The sequence below is a fragment of the Eriocheir sinensis genome, unplaced genomic scaffold (assembly GCF_024679095.1).
Source record: "Eriocheir sinensis breed Jianghai 21 unplaced genomic scaffold, ASM2467909v1 Scaffold652, whole genome shotgun sequence".
In the NCBI taxonomy this organism is placed as follows: Eukaryota; Metazoa; Arthropoda; class Malacostraca; order Decapoda; family Varunidae; genus Eriocheir; species Eriocheir sinensis.
The window spans coordinates 149,756-169,258 of NW_026112001.1; the positions used below are offsets into that span (position 1 = coordinate 149,756).

Genomic DNA, 19,503 nt, shown 5'->3' on the forward strand with positions numbered 1-19,503 from the left:
TCCAAGTTTTGTATAGGTCTTCTTGCAATATTTCACAATCTTCTTTGTTTCTTATATGTCTTTGTAATTTAGCGTCGTCAGCAAACAGGTTTATGTAGCTACTAACTCCTTCAGCCATGTCATTTACATATACCAGGAAGATTATCGGTGCTAATACTGAACCCTGTGGTACTCCGCTTTCTACATTTCTCCATTCTGATTTTATGTCCTTGACCGCAGTTCTCATCTCCCTCCCCATTAGGTAGCTTGCCATCCATTTTTTCATATTTCCTTTCAATCCTCCTTTATTTTCCAGTTTCCATAATAGTCTTGTATGTGGAACTTTGTGGAAGGCCTTTTTTAAATCTAGATAAATACAATCAACCCATCCATCCCTTTCCTGTGTTCTGTCTGTCACTCTTGAGTAAAAACTGAGTAAGTTTGTAACACATGATCGGCCCTTTTGAAATCCATATTGTTTGCTGGTAATTAACTTATGCTCTTCTAGAAATTTAGTCCACTGCTTCTTTATTATTTTCTCACATATTTTGCACAGAACACTTGTCAGGGATATGGGTCTGTAGTTTGAAGGTTCATCTTTCCTTCCACTTTTATATATGGGGACCACTTCAGCCCTTCTCCACTCATTGGGCACCGTACCTGTTGCTACTGAGCATCTTATGATGTCGTATATCGGAACAATTAATTCATCTCTACATTTTTTAAAAATATACCCAGAGACTCCATCCGGTCCTACTGCTTTTCCCTCTTCTAGTTCTCCCAGTAATTTATAGATCTCTTCTTTGTTTACCATAATCTCTTCCATATGAATTTCTATTTTATTCTCTTGTGGCGCAATAAAGATTGTTTCTTTGGTAAAGACTTGCTGGAATTTTCTATTTAATAACTCAGCCATACCTTTAGGGTCATTGACTTCCACATTCCCGTCTCTCAGTCTTTCTATTGTTTCTTTCGGTTTAGTCTTCCCATTTATAAATCTGTAAAACAAGTTGGGCTGTTCTTTGCATTTTTCCACAATATCCTTCTCATATCCCTTTTCTTCTTCTTTCCTTATTTTCACATATTCATTTCTCGCCATTCTGAAGTCTTCTTTGTTTCTTTGATTCTTCCTTCTTTTTAGTCTTTTCCATGCTTTGTCCCTTTTTTCTTTTGCGTTCGCACATTTGGCATTAAACCAGTCCTTCCTACCCTTAACTTTGGGTCTGTATACGGGTACATATTTTTTGACACCAGTGTTATAGGCTTCCATAAAGATATCATACTTTTCTTGTACTTTATTTTTTCTCAGTAACTCCTCCCATTCCACTTTCTCGTAAAACTTCCGAAGGTTTTCCATGTCTGTCTTAATATAGTTTAGCCTGTTTGATTTGTAGGATTCATCCTCTTTAGTAACCTCCACTTCTGTATCAATCTCTATGGTTACATGATCACTCTTGCCCAGTGGACATCCATACCGTAGTTCACCCTTGATGTATATTCCTTTTGTTAGTACTAGGTCCAGTCTTGCCGGTTCATCGTCACTCCTATATCTTGTATGTTCATTCACTCTTTGTATCATAAGATTTTCCATCATCAATCTTAGGAATCTATCTCCCCATGCATTATCTCCACTATTACTCTTGAATATCTCCCAGTCAATGTCTTTACAATTGAAGTCACTAACTAGCATAACTTTTTTGTCTTCCTTAAGCATTTTGCTTAAACTCCGTATAGTGTCATTGATCATAGTGTCGTGCTCTTCCTTACACCATGAGTTTGTTCTGGGTGGTACATATGCGGTTATAATTGTCAACCTTTCCTTGTTTTTGGTTTGGTGTGTGTGTGTGTGTGTGTGTGTGTAACATAACCTAACTTACCTAAATGTATGTGTGTGTGTGTGTGTGTGTGTGTTCGTGTGTGTACGTGTAGGGGTGTGGCTGGCTGGCCTGGCTGTTAGGTCAAGGAAATAATTCACACACACACACACACACACACACACACACACACACACACACACACATTCTTGACGATAAATTTAATATCTCAGGTAGTAGAGAGAGAGAGAGAGAGAGAGAGAGAGAGAGATGATGCTTTGAATGAGAGAGAGAGAGAAGAATAAGTTGAACAAGAGAGAGAGAGAGAGAGAGAGATGATGTTTTGAATGAGAGAGAGATGATGTTTTGAATGAGAGAGAGAGAAGAATAAGTTGAACAAGAGAGAGAGAGAGAGAGAGAGAGAGTATGTGTGTTTGTGTGTGTGTGTGTGTGTGTGTAGCCTGAGGTGGTGTACTTGCAACACTGTGTTTCAGAATGGGACCACAAGCCTAGTATTCTAAGTTGCTACATACATGCATGCCTGTCTCTCTGTATGTGTGTGTGTGTGTATGTATATATATATGTTTTCTTTTTGTATGTGCATGTGTGTGTGTGTGTGTGTGTGTGTGTGTGTGTGAGTGAGTGATGGCATCCTGTTATTTTTATTATTATTATTATTACTATTATTATTATTATTATTATTATTATTATTATATATATATGTAATTATTTCTTGATCTTTCTTCTTCTTTTTGTTGTTATTTTTCTCCTTCTTTTTCTTTTTCTTCTTCTTTTCTCCTTCTCCTCCTTCTTCTTCTAATATATATTCTAATTTCCCTTTCTTTCCTTCTTTATTTAATTATTCAGGTAGCAAATTATACACCTCCTCAAATTATTATTATTATCATTATTATTATTATCATTATCATCATTATTTCCCCTTTTCAGAGTGTGGACGGCAGTATTATGGTTGGCGGCTGTGGCGGCTGGTGTGGCGGCCATGGAGGTGGTGGGGGAGGTGTGGCGGGGGGAGAGGGCGGAAAGATCTTTTCAACAAATTCCGCTCGGCACTTCTGGATTTCCGCTGCCTGTTGATATCGATCCAATACCTTCAGGTAGTAGTAGTAGTAGTAGTAGTAGTAGTAGTAGTAGTAGGGGAAATAGAAAGGGAAGGGAAGGGAAGGATTGGGAAGAGAAGGGAAAGGAAGGAAAGGGAAGGGAAGGGAATGTATTGGACTGGATGGGATGGGAAGGGATAGGATGCAATGGGAAGGGATGGGATGGGAAGGGAAGGGAAGGAAAGGGAAGGGATGGGAATGGATAAGAAGGAAAAGGAAGGGAAGGAAATAAGGAAGAATGGAACATCTGAAAAGTGAGGGAAAGGGAAGGGAAGGGAAGAAAAGGGAATAATCAATAAGGGAAGGAAGGAGAAGAAAAATAACAAAAAATAACATAATCAAAATAAACAAACAACAATACTGACCACCAATTTCTACCAGGTTTCGGTTGGACCAGGATCAGGTGAGCTACGGCCTTCCGACAGCGGATGTACGTGGGACTGTCCTCGGCGACCAGTGCCCGGTGGAGGTTGACTTCCCGTGCCAGCCGAGAAAATACCGCCCATTAAACAGCTACTGTAATAACGTCCAGAATCCAAAATGGGGTAACGCCAACACCAGATATCTCCGTTTCCTCCCAGCGAATGACGGCGACGGGGTGTCCGGTCCGCGGCAGGCGACCTCGGGTGATTTTCTCCCGTCGATGCGAGTGATCAGTCTGGCCCTCCATCGCGACCATGATATGCCACACAAGTTTATGACCTCGGTGGCGGCAGTGTTCGGACAGTTCATCTCACACGACCTCTCGCATACGCCGCAGATGGCAGGTTAGAGAGAGAGAGAGAGAGAGAGAGAGATTAAAGAAAGAAAATGGACATAAAAGAAGTAAAAATAAATAAGGAAAATAGAGAAAATAAGAAAGAGAGAGAGAGGGGATGAGAGAGAGAGAATGAAAAGAAATCGATGTTATTGAAAATAGAGAAAAATGGAGAGAGAGAAACTAACCCCCCTCCCTCCCTTCCCCCCCACCCACCCCAGGGTACATCGGCCAGCGTCTCCGTTGCTGTGGGGTCAACTTCAGCGACTTCCACCCCGAGTGTTACCCGATTTGCGTCCCCGATAAGGACCCGATCTATTCCCCGCTCAAACAAAAATGCCATGAATACGTGAGGTCAGGCATGGCTCCGAGGACTGGGTGCACGCTAGGTCAGTGTCTTGGGGTCGTTTCTGGTTGACCTTTCGATTTTTTTTTTGATTATTTATTTTTGGTTTTTCATGACGAATTCTTTTTTTTCTTCTTCTCTTTCTCTCTCTCTCTCTCTCTTTCTCCCTCTTGTTCTTGTTGTTCTTTTTCTTCTTCTTCTTCTTCTTCTTCCTTTCTTCTTTTTTCTTTGATTTTTTTTTTCCCTTCCCTTTCCTTCCCTTCCCTAACCTTCCCTTCCCTAACCTTCCCTTCCCTAACCTTCCCTTCCCTAACTTTCCCTTCCATTTCCTTACATTCCCTTCCCTAACCTTCCCTTCCCTAACCTTCCCTTCCCTTTCCTTCCCTTCCCTTTCCTTCCCTTCCCTAACTTTCCCTTCCATTTCCTTACATTCCCTTCCCTAACCTTCCCTTCCCTAACCTTCCCTTCCCTAACTTTCCCTTCCATTTCCTTACATTCCCTTCCCTAACCTTCCCTAACCTTCCCTTCCTTTCCTTCCTTCCCTAACTTTCACTTCCATTTCCTTCCATTCCCTTCCCTAACCTTCCTTCCCTAACCTTCCTTCCTTCCCTTCCCTTTCCTTCCCTTCCCTCACTTTCTCTCCCATTTCCTTACATTCCCTTCCCTAACCTTCCCTTCCCTTTCCTTCCCTTCCCTAACTTTCCCTTCCCTTTCCTTCCCTTCCCTAACTTTCCCTTCCATCCTTACATTCCTTCTAACCTTCCTTCCCTAACCTTCCTTCCTTTCCTTCCCTTCCCTTTCCTTCCCTTCCCTAACTTTCCCTTCCATTTCCTAACCTTCCCTTCCCTAACCTTCCCTTCCCTAACCTTCCCTTCCCTTTCCTTCCCTTCCCTTCCCTTTCCTTCCCTTCCCTAACTTTCCCTTCCATTTCCTTACATTCCCTTCCCTAACCTTCCCTTCCCTAACCGTCCCTTTCCTTCCCTTCCTTCCTTTCCTTCCCTTAACTTTTCCCTTCCATTTCCTTCCCTTCCTAACCTTCCTTTCCTTCCTTCCTTAACTTTCCTTCCATTTCCTTACATTCCTTCCCTAACCTTCCCTTCCCTAACCTTCCTTCCCTAACCTTCCTTCCTTTCCTTCCTTCCCTAACTTTCCTTCCATTTCCTTGTTCCTTCCTAACCTTCCTTCCCTTTCCTTCCTTCCTTTCCTTCCTTCCCTAACTTTCCTTCCATTTCCTTACATTCCCCAACCTTCCCTTCCCTAACCTTCCCTTCCTTCCCTTCCTAACTTTCCTTCCATTTCCTTACATTCCTTCCTAACCTTCCTTCCTTTCCTTCCCTTAACTAACTTTCCCTTCCATTTCCTTACATTCCCTTCCCTAACCTTCCCTTCCCTTTCCTTCCCTTCCCTAACTTTCCTTTCCATTTCCTTACATTCCCTTCCCTAACCTTCCTTCCCTTCCCTTCCTTCCCTTCCCTTCCATTTCCTTACAATCACTTCCCTAACCTTCCCTTCCTTTCCTTCCTTCTTCTTTCCTTCCATTTCCTTACATTCCCTTCCCTAACCTTCCTTCCTAATCTTCCTTCCCTTTCCTTCCCTTCTTTCCTTCCATTTCCTTACATTCCCTTCCTAACCTTCCTTCCCTAACCTTCCCTTCCTTACCTTCCCTTCCCTAACGTTCCCTTCCATTTCCTTACATTCCCTTCCCTAACCTTCCCTTCCCTTTCCTTCCTTTCCTTCCCTTCCCTAACTTTCCTTCCATTTCCTTACATTCCTTCCTAACCTTCCTTCCCTAACCTTCCTTCCTTTCTTCCTTCCCTTTCCTTCCATTTCCTTACATTCCTTCCCTAACCTTCCTTCCTAACCTTCCTTCCCTTTCCTTCCTTCCCTAACCTTCCTTCCATTTCCTTACCTCCTTCCCTAACCTTCCCCTCCCTAGCCTTCCCTTCCTTTCCTTCCTTCCCTAACCTTCCTTCCATTTCCTTACATTCCTTCCCTAACCTTCCCTTCCTTTCCTTCCTTCCCTTTCCTTCCCCCTAACTTTCCTTCCATTTCCTTACATTCCCTTCCCTAACCTTCCTTCCCTAACCTTCCTTCCCTTTCCTTCCTTCCCTAACTTTCCTTCCATTTCCTTACATTCCTTCCCTAACCTTCCCTTCCCTAACCTTCCTTCCCTAACCTTCCCTTCCCTTTCCTTCCCTTCCCTAAGTTTCCCTTCCATTTCCTTACATTCCCTTCCCTAACCTTCCCTTCCCTAACCTTCCCTTCCCTTTCCTTCCCTTCCCTAACCTTCCCTTCCCTAACCTTCCCTTCCCTAACCTTCCCTTCCCTTTCCTTCCCTTCCCTAACTTTCCCTTCCATTTCCTTACATTCCCTTCCCTAACCTTCCTTCCCTTCCTTCCTTTCCTTCCTTCCCTTCCTTCCTTTTCCTTACATTCCCTTCCCTAACCTTCCTTCCCTAACCTTCCTTCCTTTCCTTCCCTTCCCCTTCCCATTTCCTTCTTTCCCTTCCCTTACATTTCCTTTCCTTCCTTTCCTTCCTTCCCTTACTTTCCTTTCCATTCCATTCCTTCCCTAACCTTCCTTCCCTAACCTTCCCTTCCCTTTCCTTCCCTTCCCTAATTTTCCTTTCCATTTCCTTACATTCCTTCCCTAACCTTCCTTCCTCCTTCCTTCCCTTCCTTCCCTCTTTCCCTTCCATTCCTTACATTCCCTTCCTAACCTTCCCTTCCCTTTCCTTCCTTCTTTCCTTCCCTTCCCTAACCTTCCATTTCCTTACATTTCCCCTAACCTTCCCTTCCCTTTCCTTCCCTTCCCTAACTTTCCCTTCCATTTCCTTACATTCCCTTCCCTAACCTTCCCTTCCCTAACCTTCCCTTCCCTAACCTTCCCTTCCCTAACCTTCCCTTCCCTTTCCTTCCCTTCCCTAACTTTCCCTTCCATTTCCTTACATTCCCTTCTTCCTTCCTTCCCTTCCCTTCCTTCCTTCCCTAACTTTCCTTCCTTCCCTAACTTTCCTTCCATTTCCTTACATTCCCTTCCCTAACCTTCCTTCCTTTCCTTCCTTCCCTAATTTTCCTTTCCATTTCCTTACATTCCTTCCCTAACCTTCCTTCCTTCCTTCCCTAACTTTCCCTTCCATTTCCTTACATTCCCTTCCCTAACCTTCCCTTCCCTTTCCTTCCCTTCCCTAACTTTCCTTCATTTCCTTACATTCCTTCCCTAACCTTCCTTCCCTAACCTTCCCTTCCTTTCCTTCCTTCCCTAACTTTCCTTCCATTTCCTTACATTCCTTCCCTAACCTTCCCTTCCTAACCCTTCCTTTCCTTCCCTTCCCTAACTTTCCCTTCCATTTCCTTGTTCCTTCCCTAACCTTCCCTTCCTAACCTTCCCTTCCTAACCTTCCTTCCCTAACCTTCCTTCCTTTCCTTCCTTCCTAACTTTCCTTCCATTTCCTTACATTCCTTCTAACCTTCCCTAACCTTCCCTTCCCTTTCCTTCCCTTCCCTAACTTTCCCTTCCCTAACTTTCCCTTCCATTTGCTTCCCTTCCCTAACCTTCCCTTCCCTAACCTTCCCTTCCCTTCCCTTCCTTTCCCTTCCATTTCCTTACATTCCTTCCCTAACCTTCCCTTCCTTTCCTTCCTTTTCCCTTTCCTTCCTTCCCTAACTCTTCCCTTCCTTCTTTCCCTTCCATTTCCTTACATTCCCTTCCCTAACCTTCCCTTCCCTAACCTTCCCTTCCCTTTCCTTCCCTTCCCTAACTTTCCCTTCCATTTCCTTACATTCCCTTCCCTAACCTTCCCTTCCCTAACCTTCCCTTCCCTTCCCATCCCTTCCGTTCCTTTCCTTCCCTTCCCATCCCTTCCCATCCCATCCTTCCCTAACCTTCCCTTCCCTTTCCTTTCTTTCCCTTCCCTTCCCTTCCCTTCCCTTCCCTTCCCTTCCTTTCCCTTCCCTTTCCTTCTAATAAATCTTTCCTCTCCTTTATCTCCTTTTTCTTTTTCTTCTTTTATTTTATTTATTTATTTATTTTTCATTACTATATATTTTTTTCTTCTTCCTCTTCCTCCTCCTCCTCCTCCTCCTCCTCTTCCCCCTCTTCCCTCTCCTTCTTCTTCTTCTTCTTCTTCCTCTCCTCCTTCCTCTCCTCCTTTTTCTCTTTTTCTTCTTCGATTCAATTTTATTTTCATATGTAATTTTTTTCCATTTTTCATGACCATATCCTCCTCCTCCTCCTCCTCCTCCTCCTCCTCCTCCTCATCCACAACACTTTCCCATGGACAGCCTCACAAATTACCCCCATGCCTCAACCGTACACAACTAAGCATCAACCATTCCACCGCCAATCCACCAGGGCCCAGAGAGCAGATCAACCAGGTGACATCCTTCATCGACGGCTCTGTGATCTACGGGTCGAGCAAGGAGGAGAGCGATGAGCTACGAGCGTTCACCGGCAGACTTCTCAGGATGCAGCGGGGCCCGGGCAGCACACAGATAGGATTGTAGGATTCATCCTCTTTAGTAACCTCCACTTCTGTATCAATCTCTATGGTTACATGATCACTCTTGCCCAGTGGACATCCATACCTTAGTTCATCCTTGATGTATATTCCTTTTGTTAGTACTAGGTCCAGTCTTGCCGGTTCATCGTCACTCCTATATCTTGTATGTTCATTCACTCTTTGTATCATAAGATTTTCCATCATCAATCTTAGGAATCTATCTCCCCATGCGTTATCTCCACTATTACTCTTGAATGTCTCCCAGTCAATCTCTTTACAATTGAAGTCACCAACTAGCATAACTTTTTTGTTTTCCTTAAGCATTTTGCTTAAACTCCGTATAGTGTCATTGATCATAGTGTCGTGCTCTTCCTTACACCATGAGTTTGTTCTGGATGGTACATATGCGGTTATAATTGTCAACCTTTCCTTGCTTTTGGTTTGGTGTGTGTGTGTGTGTGTGTGTGTGTGTGTGTGTGTGTGTGTGTGTAACATAACCTAACTTAACCTAAATGTATGTGTGTGTGTGTGTGTGTGTGTTCGTGTGTGTACGTGTAGGGGTGTGGCTGGCTGGCCTGGCTGTTAGGTCAAGGAAATAATTCACACACACACACACACACACACACACACATACATTCCTGACGATAAATTTAATATCTCAGGTAGTAGAGAGAGAGAGAGATGATGTTTTGAATGAGAGAGAGAAGAATAAGTTGAAAGAGAGAGAGAGAGAGAGAGAGAGAGAGAGAGAGAGAGAGAGAGAGAGAGAGAGAGAGAGTATGTGTGTGTGTGTGTGTGTGTGTATAGCCTGAGGTGGTGTACTTGCAACACTGTGTTTCAGAATGGGACCACAAGCCTAGTATTCTAAGTTGCTACATACATGCATGCCTGTCTCTCTGTATGTGTGTATGTATGTATGTATGTATATATATATGTTTTTTTTTTGTATGTGCATTTATGTGTGTGTGTGTGTGTGTGTGTGTGTGTGTGTGTGTGTGTGTGTGTGTAACGGCATCCTGTTATTTTTATTATTATTATAATTATTATTATTATTATTATTATTATTATTTATAGATGTAATTATTTCTTGATCTTTCTTCTTCTTTTTGTTGTTATTTTTCTCCTTCTCCTTCTTTTTCTTCTTCTTTTCTCCTCCTCCTTCTTCTTCTAATATATATTTTAATTCCCCTTTCTTTCCTTCTTTATTTAATTATTCAGGTAGCAATTTATACACCTCCTCAAATTATTATTATTATCATTATTATTATTATCATTATCATCATTATTTCCCCTTTTCAGAGTGTGGACGGCAGTATTATGGTTGGCGGCTGTGGCGGCTGGTGTGGCGGCCATGGAGGTGGTGGGGGAGGTGTGGCGGGGGGAGAGGGCGGAAAGATCTGTTCAACAAATTCCGCTCGGCACTTCTGGATTTCCGCTGCCTGTTGATATCGATCCAATACCTTCTGGTAGTAGTAGTAGTAGTAGTAGTAGTAGTAGGGGAAATAGAAAGGGAAGGGAAGGGAAGGGAAGGGAAGGATTGGGAAGAGAAGGGAAAGGAAGGAAAGGGAAGGGAAGGGAATGGATTGGACTGGATGGGATGGGAAGGGATAGGATGCAATGGGAAGGGATGGGATGGGATGGGAAGGGAAGGAAAGGGAAGGGATGGGAATGGATAAGAAGGAAAAGGAAGGGAAGGAAATAAGGAAGAATGGAACATCTGAAAAGTGAGGGAAAGGAAAGGGAAGGGAAGAAAAGGGAATAATCAATAAGGGAAGGAAGGAGAAGAAAAATAACAAAAAATAACATAATCAAAATAAACAAACAACAATACTGACCACCAATTTCTACCAGGTTTCGGTTGGACCAGGATCAGGTGAGCTACGGCCTTCCGACAGCGGACGTACGTGGGACTGTCCTCGGCGACCAGTGCCCGGTGGAGGTTGACTTCCCGTGCCAGCCGAGAAAATACCGCGCATTAAACGGCTACTGTAATAACGTCCAGCATCCAAAATGGGGTAACGCCAACACCAGATATCTCCGTTTCCTCCCAGCGAATGACGGCGACGGGGTGTCTGGTCCACGGCAGGCGACCTCGGGTGATTTTCTCCCGTCGATGCGAGCGATCAGTCTGGCCCTCCATCGCGACCATGATATGCCGCACAAGTTTATGACCTCGGTTGCGGCAGTGTTCGGACAGTTCATCTCACACGACCTCTCGCATACGCCGCAGATGGCAGGTTAGTGAGAGAGAGAGAGAGAGAGAGAGAGAGAGAGAGAGAGAGATTAAAGAAGAAAATTGACATAAAGAAGTAAAAATAAATAAGGAAAATGAAAGAAGAGAGAGAGAGAGAGAGAATGAAGAAAAGAAATCGATATTGTTAAGAAAATAGAAAAATGGAGAGAGAAACTAACCCCTCCTCCTTCCCCACCCACCCCAGGGTACATCGGCCAGCGTCTCCGTTGCTGTGGGGTCAACTTCAGCGACTTCCACCCCGAGTGTTACCCGATTTGCATCCCCGATGATGACCCGATCTATTCCCCGCTCAAACAAAAATGCCAGGAATACGTGAGGTCAGGCACGGCTCCGAGGACTGGGTGCACGCTAGGTCAGTGTCTTGGGGTCGTTTCTGGTTGACCTTTCGTTTTTTTTTTTTTATTATTTATTTTTGATTTTTCATGACGAATTCTTTTTTTTCTTCTTCTCTTTCTCTCTCTCTTTCTCCCTCATGTTGTTGTTGTTGTTGTTGTTGTTGTTGTTGTTGTTGTTGTTGTTGTTGTTCCTTCTTTTTTCTTTGATTTTTTTTTTCCCTTCCCTTCCCTTCCCTAACTTTCCCTTCCATCTCCTTACATTCCCTTCCCTAACCTTCCCTTCCCTTTCCTTCCCTTCCCTTCGCCCTTCTTTCCCTTCCATTTCCTTTTATTCCTTACCTAACCTTCCCTTCCCTAACCTTCCCTTCCCTTTCCTTCCCTTCCCTTTCCTTCCCTTCCCTAACTTTCCCTTCCATTTCCTTACATTCCCTTCCCTAACCTTCCCTTCCCTTTCCTTCCCTTCCCTTTCCTTCCCTTCCCTAACTTTCCCTTCCATTTCCTTACATTCCCTTCCCTAACCTTCCCTTCCCTTTCCTTCCCTTCCCTAACTTTCCTTCCCTTCCTTTTCCCTTCCTTACATTCCTTCCCTAACCTTCCCTTCCCTTTCCTTCCTTTCCTTCCCTTAACTTTCCTTCCATTTCCTTACATTCCTTCCCTAACCTTCCTTCCTTTCCATCCTTCCCTAACTTTCCTTCCATTTCCTTACATTCCCTTCCCTAACCTTCCTTCCTTTCCTTCCCTTCTTTCCCTTCCATTTCCTTACATTCCTTCCCTAACCTTCCTTCCCTAACCTTCCCTTCCTTTCCTTCCCTTCTAACTTTCCCTTCATTTCCTTGTTCCCTTCCCTATCTTCCTTCCTTTCCTTCCTTCCCTAACTTTCCCTTCCATTTCCTTGTTCCTTCCCTAACATTCCTTCCTTTCCTTCCTTCCTTTCCTTCCTTCCCTAACCTTCCCTTCTTCTTCCCTTCCCTAACCTTCCTTCCTTCCTTCCCTTCCCTAACTTTCCCTTCCATTTCCTTACATTCCCTTTCCTAACATTCCCTTCCCTAACCTTCCCTTCCCTTTCCTTCCCTTCCCTAACTTTCCCTTCCATTTCCTTACATTCCCTTCCCTAACCTTCCCTTCCCTTCCTATCCCTTCTGTTCCTTTCCTTCCCTTCCCATCCCTTCCTTTCCCTTCCCATCCCATCCTTCCCTTCCCTTTCCTTCCCTTCCCTAACTTTCCCTTCCCTTCCCTTTCCTTTCCTTTCCTTTCCCTAACTTTCCCTTCCCTTTCCTTTCTTTCCCTTCCCTTTCCTTCCCTTCCCTAACTTTCCCTAACCTTCCCTTCCCTTCCTATCCCTTCCGTTCCTTCCCTTCCCTTCCTTTCCCTTCCCTAACCTTCCCTTCCCTTCCCATCCCTTCCATTCCTTTCCTTCCCTTCCCATCCCTTCCTTTCCCTTCCCATCCCATCCTTCCCTTCCCTTTCCCTAACTTTCCCTTCCCTTCCATTTCCTTACATTCCCTTCCCTAACCTTCCCTTCCCTAACCTTCCCTTCCCTTCCCATCCCTTCCGTTCCTTTCCTTCCCTTCCCATCCCTTCCTTTCCCTTCCCATCCCATCCTTCCCAAACCTTCCCTTCCCTTCCCATCCCTTCCGTTCCTTTCCTTCCCTTCCCATCCCTTCCTTTCCCTTCCCATCCCATTCTTCCCTAACCTTCCCTTCCCTTTCCTTTCTTTCCCTTCCCTTCCCTTCCCTTCCCTTCCCTTCCCTTCCCTTCCCTTCCCTTCCCTTCCTATCCCTTCCCTTCCCTTCCCTTCCTTTCCCTTCCCTTTCCTTCTAATAAATCTTTCCTCTCCTTTATCTCCTTTTTCTTTTTCTTCTTTTATTTTATTTATTTATTTATTTTTCATTACTATATATTTTTTTCTTCTTCCTCTTCCTCCTCCTCCTCCTCTTCCCTCTTCTTCTTCTTCTTCCTCTCCTCCTTTTTCTCTTTTTCTTCTTCGATTCAATATTATTTTCATATATAATTTTTTTCCATTTTTCATGACCATCTCCTCCTCCTCTTCCTCCTCCTCCTCCTCCTCCTCCTCCTCGTCCACAACACTTTCCCATGGACAGCCTCATAAATTACCCCCATTCCTCAACCGTACACACCTAAGCATCAACCATTCCACCGCCAATCCACCAGGGCCCAGAGAGCAGATCAACCAGGCGACATCCTTCATCGACGGCTCTGTGATCTACGGGTCGAGCAAGGAGGAGAGCGATGAGCTACGAGCGTTCACCGGCAGACTTCTCAGGATGCAGCGGGGCCCGGGCAGCACACAGATACTAGCGGAGGATGACAACCAGATCGACTGCAAGGCCACGGGAAGATTTAAGTGAGTGAGGGATTGATTTAGTATTATTACTGTTTACATATGACAGGTTAGGTTAGGGAAGGAAAGGAAAGGAAGGGAAGGGAAGGGAAGGGAAGGGAAGGAGAGGGAAACATTTGAAACATTTGAAACATTTTATTATCCCTTTATACAATTATGTATTTACAATAATTTTGTTGTGCACGAGCCCATTTAAAAGCTGAAGACTTTTTGGGCTGTACTAAACTTAGGTGCCAGATTTAATCAATAGTGAAAAAAATATATATATAGTATATATATATATATATATATATATATATATATATATATATATATATATATATATATATATATATATATATATATATATATATATATATATATAACTGATTATCCGAAAGCTGATTATCCGAAAAACAGGAGTATCCGAAATTGATCTGGATAATGCAATAAAATTTAATTTTTTTCTATACTAAAACGTTATAAAACATCAAAATAAATAAGAGTAACTACATATGTACTATATTAACACATTTAAAATTGATAAGAACAGTTAAAATGAATATGCTTTCTAATACGTATTGCCGAAATAGCTTGTAACGAATAGATCAATGTATTAGACAAAAACATTAAACAAACTCTCAACAACACCACGTCACGCACCTTCCTTGTAAGGACGTAGGTGCGGCGAACAAACAAACTACTGCACATTCTCTCACCGTACTCTCAAGACAACGACACAAACGACTCCCTCTCCTCCATGCCATTCCCTTCCAACATACGAGTTGCGCGATAATATGAGTCATCATACTGTGTCTCCACCTGCACGATGCATCAAGGTCACGCTGCAAGCTTGCACAACCATTCACAATCGCCTCTGCAACATTCACAATTCAGATCTGCAACGCTCTGAAGTATCAACATACACTGGTCCAGACAAGGAGACACAGACAAACATACAATAAAACATTTACATCACATGTTTTAAGCGTACTACTTTGTTTAGCGTAGCGTGTGTTTGTTTGGTTTCATTGTTTACATCGTCAGTCGGCGGCAGTCGCGTCACACACTTCACACTGGGCAGCCGCATCGCGTCTCATCCATCCTGGCTAATGGTCCGTCCATACTAGCTACATGTGTTCTAATGAGAAAATAAAAACCAAGGTGCAAGATCAAAGTGATATTCATCCAAGCGAGAAAGCAAGACACAATGCCGACGATCAAACTGGCGGCGATCAAAATAGCGACCCATAAATCCGGATTATCCGAAAAATCAACATCCGAAAGAGGCTTCCCCTTCATTTCGGATAATCGGGGTTTTACTGTATATATATATATATATATATATATATATATATATATATATATATATATATATATATATATATATATATATATATATATATATATATATATATATATATATATATATATATATATATATATATATATATATATATATATATATATATATATATATATATATATATATATATATATATATATATATATATATATATATATATATATATATATATATATATATATATATATATATATTTAGATATATATATCAATATATATATATATATATATATATATATATATAATAATATATATAATAATAATAATAATAATATATAATATATATATATATATATAATAATAAAGTAAAATAATAATAATAATAATAATAATAATAATAATAATAATAGTTATAGTAATAATAATAATAATTAACATTGTGATAATTATAAAGTAATAGTAGTGTAAATAATAATTAAAGTGATAATATTAACACAATATCATAGTACAAAAATTGTAATTGACTTATAAAAATAATATGGTAGTACTGTAAATGATAATGTAATAGTATTAATACAATAATAATAGTATAAGGTAATAATTGATTAAGCTGAGGACACACTCTGACAGATGATACATGGACTTGATAATTATAATTGAGAAGAATATGTTTTTTAAATTGTTTTTAAAGGAGTGTATTGAATTTAGAGCTTTAATATTATTAGGAATAGAATTCCAGGTTTTAGGTCCTGAATAAGAAAGTGAGTGTTGAAAAAATGTTAAATTATGGGCAGGTGTACATAAATTTTCATGAGTACGGGTGAAATAAGTATGTTGTGGCTGTAAGGACACGGAGGTTTCACTTTTAATCTTTTTATACATGTAAATACCAATTTGTAGCTTATTTATGTCAAGAAGTTTTAAGGAATTTGTTTCTTTAAAGAGAGGTTGTGTGTGGGCAAAGTAGTCACTGTTTGTAATAATTCTTATTATTTTCTTTTGAAGTCTAAACAGAGGTAACAGGTGTGTGGGGAAGGTGTTGCACCAGATAGGCGTACAGTAATACAGGTGTGGTAAGACGTGTGTTATATAACATTTTCAAAACATCAATGGGCATTAATTCTTTAATTTGATATAACAGAGATACTAGCCTGGATAATTTAAGGATTTGGTTTGTTACATGATGCTTAAAGGTCATGGTATCATCATACGTTATTCCTAATAATGTATGTTTATTAGTTCTGCTTATAATGTCATGGGAAAAAATAGGGACAGAAGCACTGATGGTGACTTATTAGTAAATAGCATATAAAATGTTTTGTTTAAGTTTACTGTTAATCTATTACTCAGACACCATTTATGAAAGATTTGTAGGTCAGTGTTTGCTGAATGTATCATGTCAGTAGGATTTTCACCAGTAATATTTAAGGTGGAGTCATCTGCAAAAAGGATTGTTTTAAGGTTTGTAAATATGTAAGTAATATCATTTATATATAAGAGAAACAGGATTGGACCTAAGACACTGCCCTGTGGAACACCGTATTGAATAGGTAGAGATGCAGATAGACAAGTGTGGAATTTGGTTGATTGAGTTCTGTGGGATAAGTAATCCTGAAAGCAGTCATGAATAATACCTCTAATCCCATAGTAATACAACTTACGTAATAATATATCATGTCTGACTGTATCAAAAGCTTTGGTGAAGTCAACAAAGATGCTTAATAATGACTGTTTATTATCTAAAGTGTTATAGATTTCTTCTGAATAAGTTCTCAAGGCATCGAAAGTGTTTAGACCACGACGAAAACCAAACTGACTTGGATTAAGTATGTTTTTAGTTTCAAGAAAATTTATGAGGAATTTTTTCATTACTTTTCAAAGATCTTAGAAGAAACATTTAGTAAGGATATTGGTCTATAATTACTTAATTTATCTTTGGGGCCTTTCTTATGGATGGGGACAATAGTTGCACGTTTTAGGAGTTGAGGAAATTTACCATTATTGATAGAATTATTAAAGAGTATGGACAAGGATATTGCAAGTTGTTTTTTGCTGGTTTTTAATACAGATACTTGAATTTCATGCACATTGCACTTTTTGTTTTTAAGGGAATTAATTACAGTAATTACATCTTGGGGGATAATTATAGGAATTGTCATTGAATGAGGAAAGTCACCTTGAAGAAAGCTGAGAGGGTCTGTGGTGGAAGGTGGTAGACTGTGATCTAGTTTAGGTGCAACATTTGTGTAAAATTCATTAAAAGCTTGTGCAATTTGTAAAGGTTCAGAGAGTTTTTTTTACCATTACAGATTATGTTATTTGTGGAACTCTTCTTATGGTCATGATTAGAAAGTTGGTGGATTGTTCGCCATATTTTACAAGTGTTATTTTTAAAATTAGTGAATTGAGCCATATAGTAAGATTTTTTAGCTTGTCTTATAGTATTAATTAGGATGTTACGGTATTGTTTGTATTGAGCCTCAGTGACAGCACCAATTTTATAGTCCTTAAATAGATAATTTTTTGTCCTTATAGAGTTTAGTACTGCCTCTGATATCCAGGGATTGTTTATTTTTTTTTTCATTATTATGTGTGTGTGTCAGGTGAGTGCTCCCTTAAGTGTAGAAAACTTTTGTTCTGCTGTACCAGATGAAATGGGCAAAGTGGCATAAATAAGTAATATTTTTTTTGTAACAGGATAATTTTGTGAGCACTGCTCATGTGTATCAAGTACAGTAATTGGCAAGGAGCTTTTATGTACATTTTAATAATAATGATAATAATAATAATATGTAATAGTAATAATAATAATAATGATAATAATAATAATAATAATTATTATTATTATTATTATTATTATTATTATTATTATTATTATTATTATTAATTCCATTATTAAAAATTATAATATTTGTTTTGGGGGGGGCACGTGACCAGGTGCCCCCCCCCCCCCTGGATCCGCCACTGGACACAACAACAAGGTGATTATGGCATCTATGTTGGTATGTGACAAACAAACTGCTTTCCAAGTTGATTGCGGTGCTAGTGTCAATACTATTCCTAGACATATGATCCCAAATATTCAGTTGCCACCCTGTAACACTGTTTTATATATGTATAACTCTACCAAACTACGTCCATTGGGAAAATGCAGAATTGTCATTGTCAATTGTAAGACTAACACCAAACATTCAGTGGAGTTTGCGGTAGTAGAAGAAGATGTTACACCAATTCTGGGAAAAAGAGCATCTGAGCAGATGAAGTTGATCATTGTAAATTATGAGAACAGCAGTATAGTAAGTGATTCCTTTGCTAATTACTCTGATGTATTTGCATCAGACCTTGGCAAACTACCTGGTGTTGTGAAATTAACCTTGAGCTCTAATCCAAGTCCAGGGTCAGTACAGTCATGCAGAGTGCCGATCAGCATTAACCCTAGATTACTATCGTTGTCCGGAATCCCGGCATTGGGGGTTAATTTGAATCGCAGAAGGAAATCTGTTAGACGTACGGTGTTGTACGGCCATGACATTTCAGTTAGCATTCTGCCCTTGGTGCGTGAGGTACGTTCGTGTTTTCTCATGCTTAATTCCTGAACTATTTCCAATTGTCCGGAATTCCGGACAACGATAGTAATAATGACATATCAAGTGTTACACATAAGTTTTTCTTTTACGTGACCTTCCGAGTGTATAATGTGTTTACTTTTGTTCTAGATTTTATTAGGAGTCAGATACAAGTACTCTGGCCCAATATGGTGGGATCTGATAAGCCATTTGACCTTGACACGGGCAGTGACCTCCGTGCTGTTATGGATTTATCAGAGTGATGCTGGTGAGCTATATGAGGACAGTGATGTGCAAAGTGATGAGTGATGACAGGTTGGAAGGGTCAGGTAGGGATTGTGGTGATTATAATAGTGATATAGAAATATCGTATGTCAGACAATGGCGTACACGTCACCATGGGCCTAGCTATACTTCCTCCTCGCAAACACACGCACACACACTTACCCCCACCAGTATCAAACATCCACCCCACTGAAAGTGAACCACAGCCTAGCACCTTACCATACCATTACAGGTCTCACAGGCAGAAACAATGAGAATGGGAGAGGGAACAACATTATTTTCTATTTAGTATTCAATATTCATATATTTATATTATTTATATTTATTGTTTTTTGCTGCTGTTCTGTTGCTCAGATGCCATAACTGGTTGTATTCACTCCAAAAAAAAAAAATCTCACCATTACAGGTCCCACAGGCAGCACCAATGAGAATAGGAGAGGGAACAGCATTATTTTTTATTTTGTATTCATTCTAAAACACAGCTAATTTTTTTCAACCTGTCCTACAGCAACCAAAATGGCATAAGGACTTCCGAGGCTGGAACATTTCGGGGGACGTGTGAACTTCACGTGTGGTACAACTCAACACAATCAGCCAACACAGTGCCTGGCAGTGGTGCCTTCGTTAGGGAAAGGTAATTTTTTTTTTAAGTTTCACACATTTTTTTTATTTATTTTTTCATAATGTTATTTTTGGGCAATATGTTAAGTTTCTAGGTCATAGAATTGAGAATGTATTCTAGTTTGAGTAAAAATTTTTTTATTAAACTTTGTACAATTCCTATATGGGTTTTCAAGCCCGCAAAGTTTGTCCGGAATTCCGGGTAAGCCGCATGGTTGTTGGAAGTAAGAAATCAGGTGATATAAGGATTTGCATTGATCCACAAGCATTAAACAAAGACT

At 40.6% G+C, this 19,503-nt stretch overlaps 2 protein-coding genes across 2 annotated transcripts; both read left to right on the forward strand.

The window, feature by feature from the left end:
- Positions 1-3,073: 3,073 nt before the first annotated feature.
- On the forward strand, positions 3,074-8,519 carry LOC126993658 (chorion peroxidase-like). The gene is made up of 3 exons (XM_050852820.1): positions 3,074-3,678; positions 3,890-4,057; positions 8,368-8,519. The coding sequence occupies exons 1-3, from the start codon at positions 3,555-3,557 to the stop codon at positions 8,517-8,519; spliced, it is 444 nt and encodes a 147-aa protein (XP_050708777.1). The 5' UTR covers positions 3,074-3,554.
- A 2,087-nt stretch (positions 8,520-10,606) lies between these two features.
- Positions 10,607-13,474, forward strand: LOC126993663 (chorion peroxidase-like). The gene is made up of 3 exons (XM_050852825.1): positions 10,607-10,752; positions 10,954-11,121; positions 13,277-13,474. The coding sequence occupies exons 1-3, from the start codon at positions 10,629-10,631 to the stop codon at positions 13,471-13,473; spliced, it is 489 nt and encodes a 162-aa protein (XP_050708782.1). The 5' UTR covers positions 10,607-10,628; the 3' UTR covers position 13,474.
- The last annotated feature ends 6,029 nt before the right edge of the window (positions 13,475-19,503 follow it).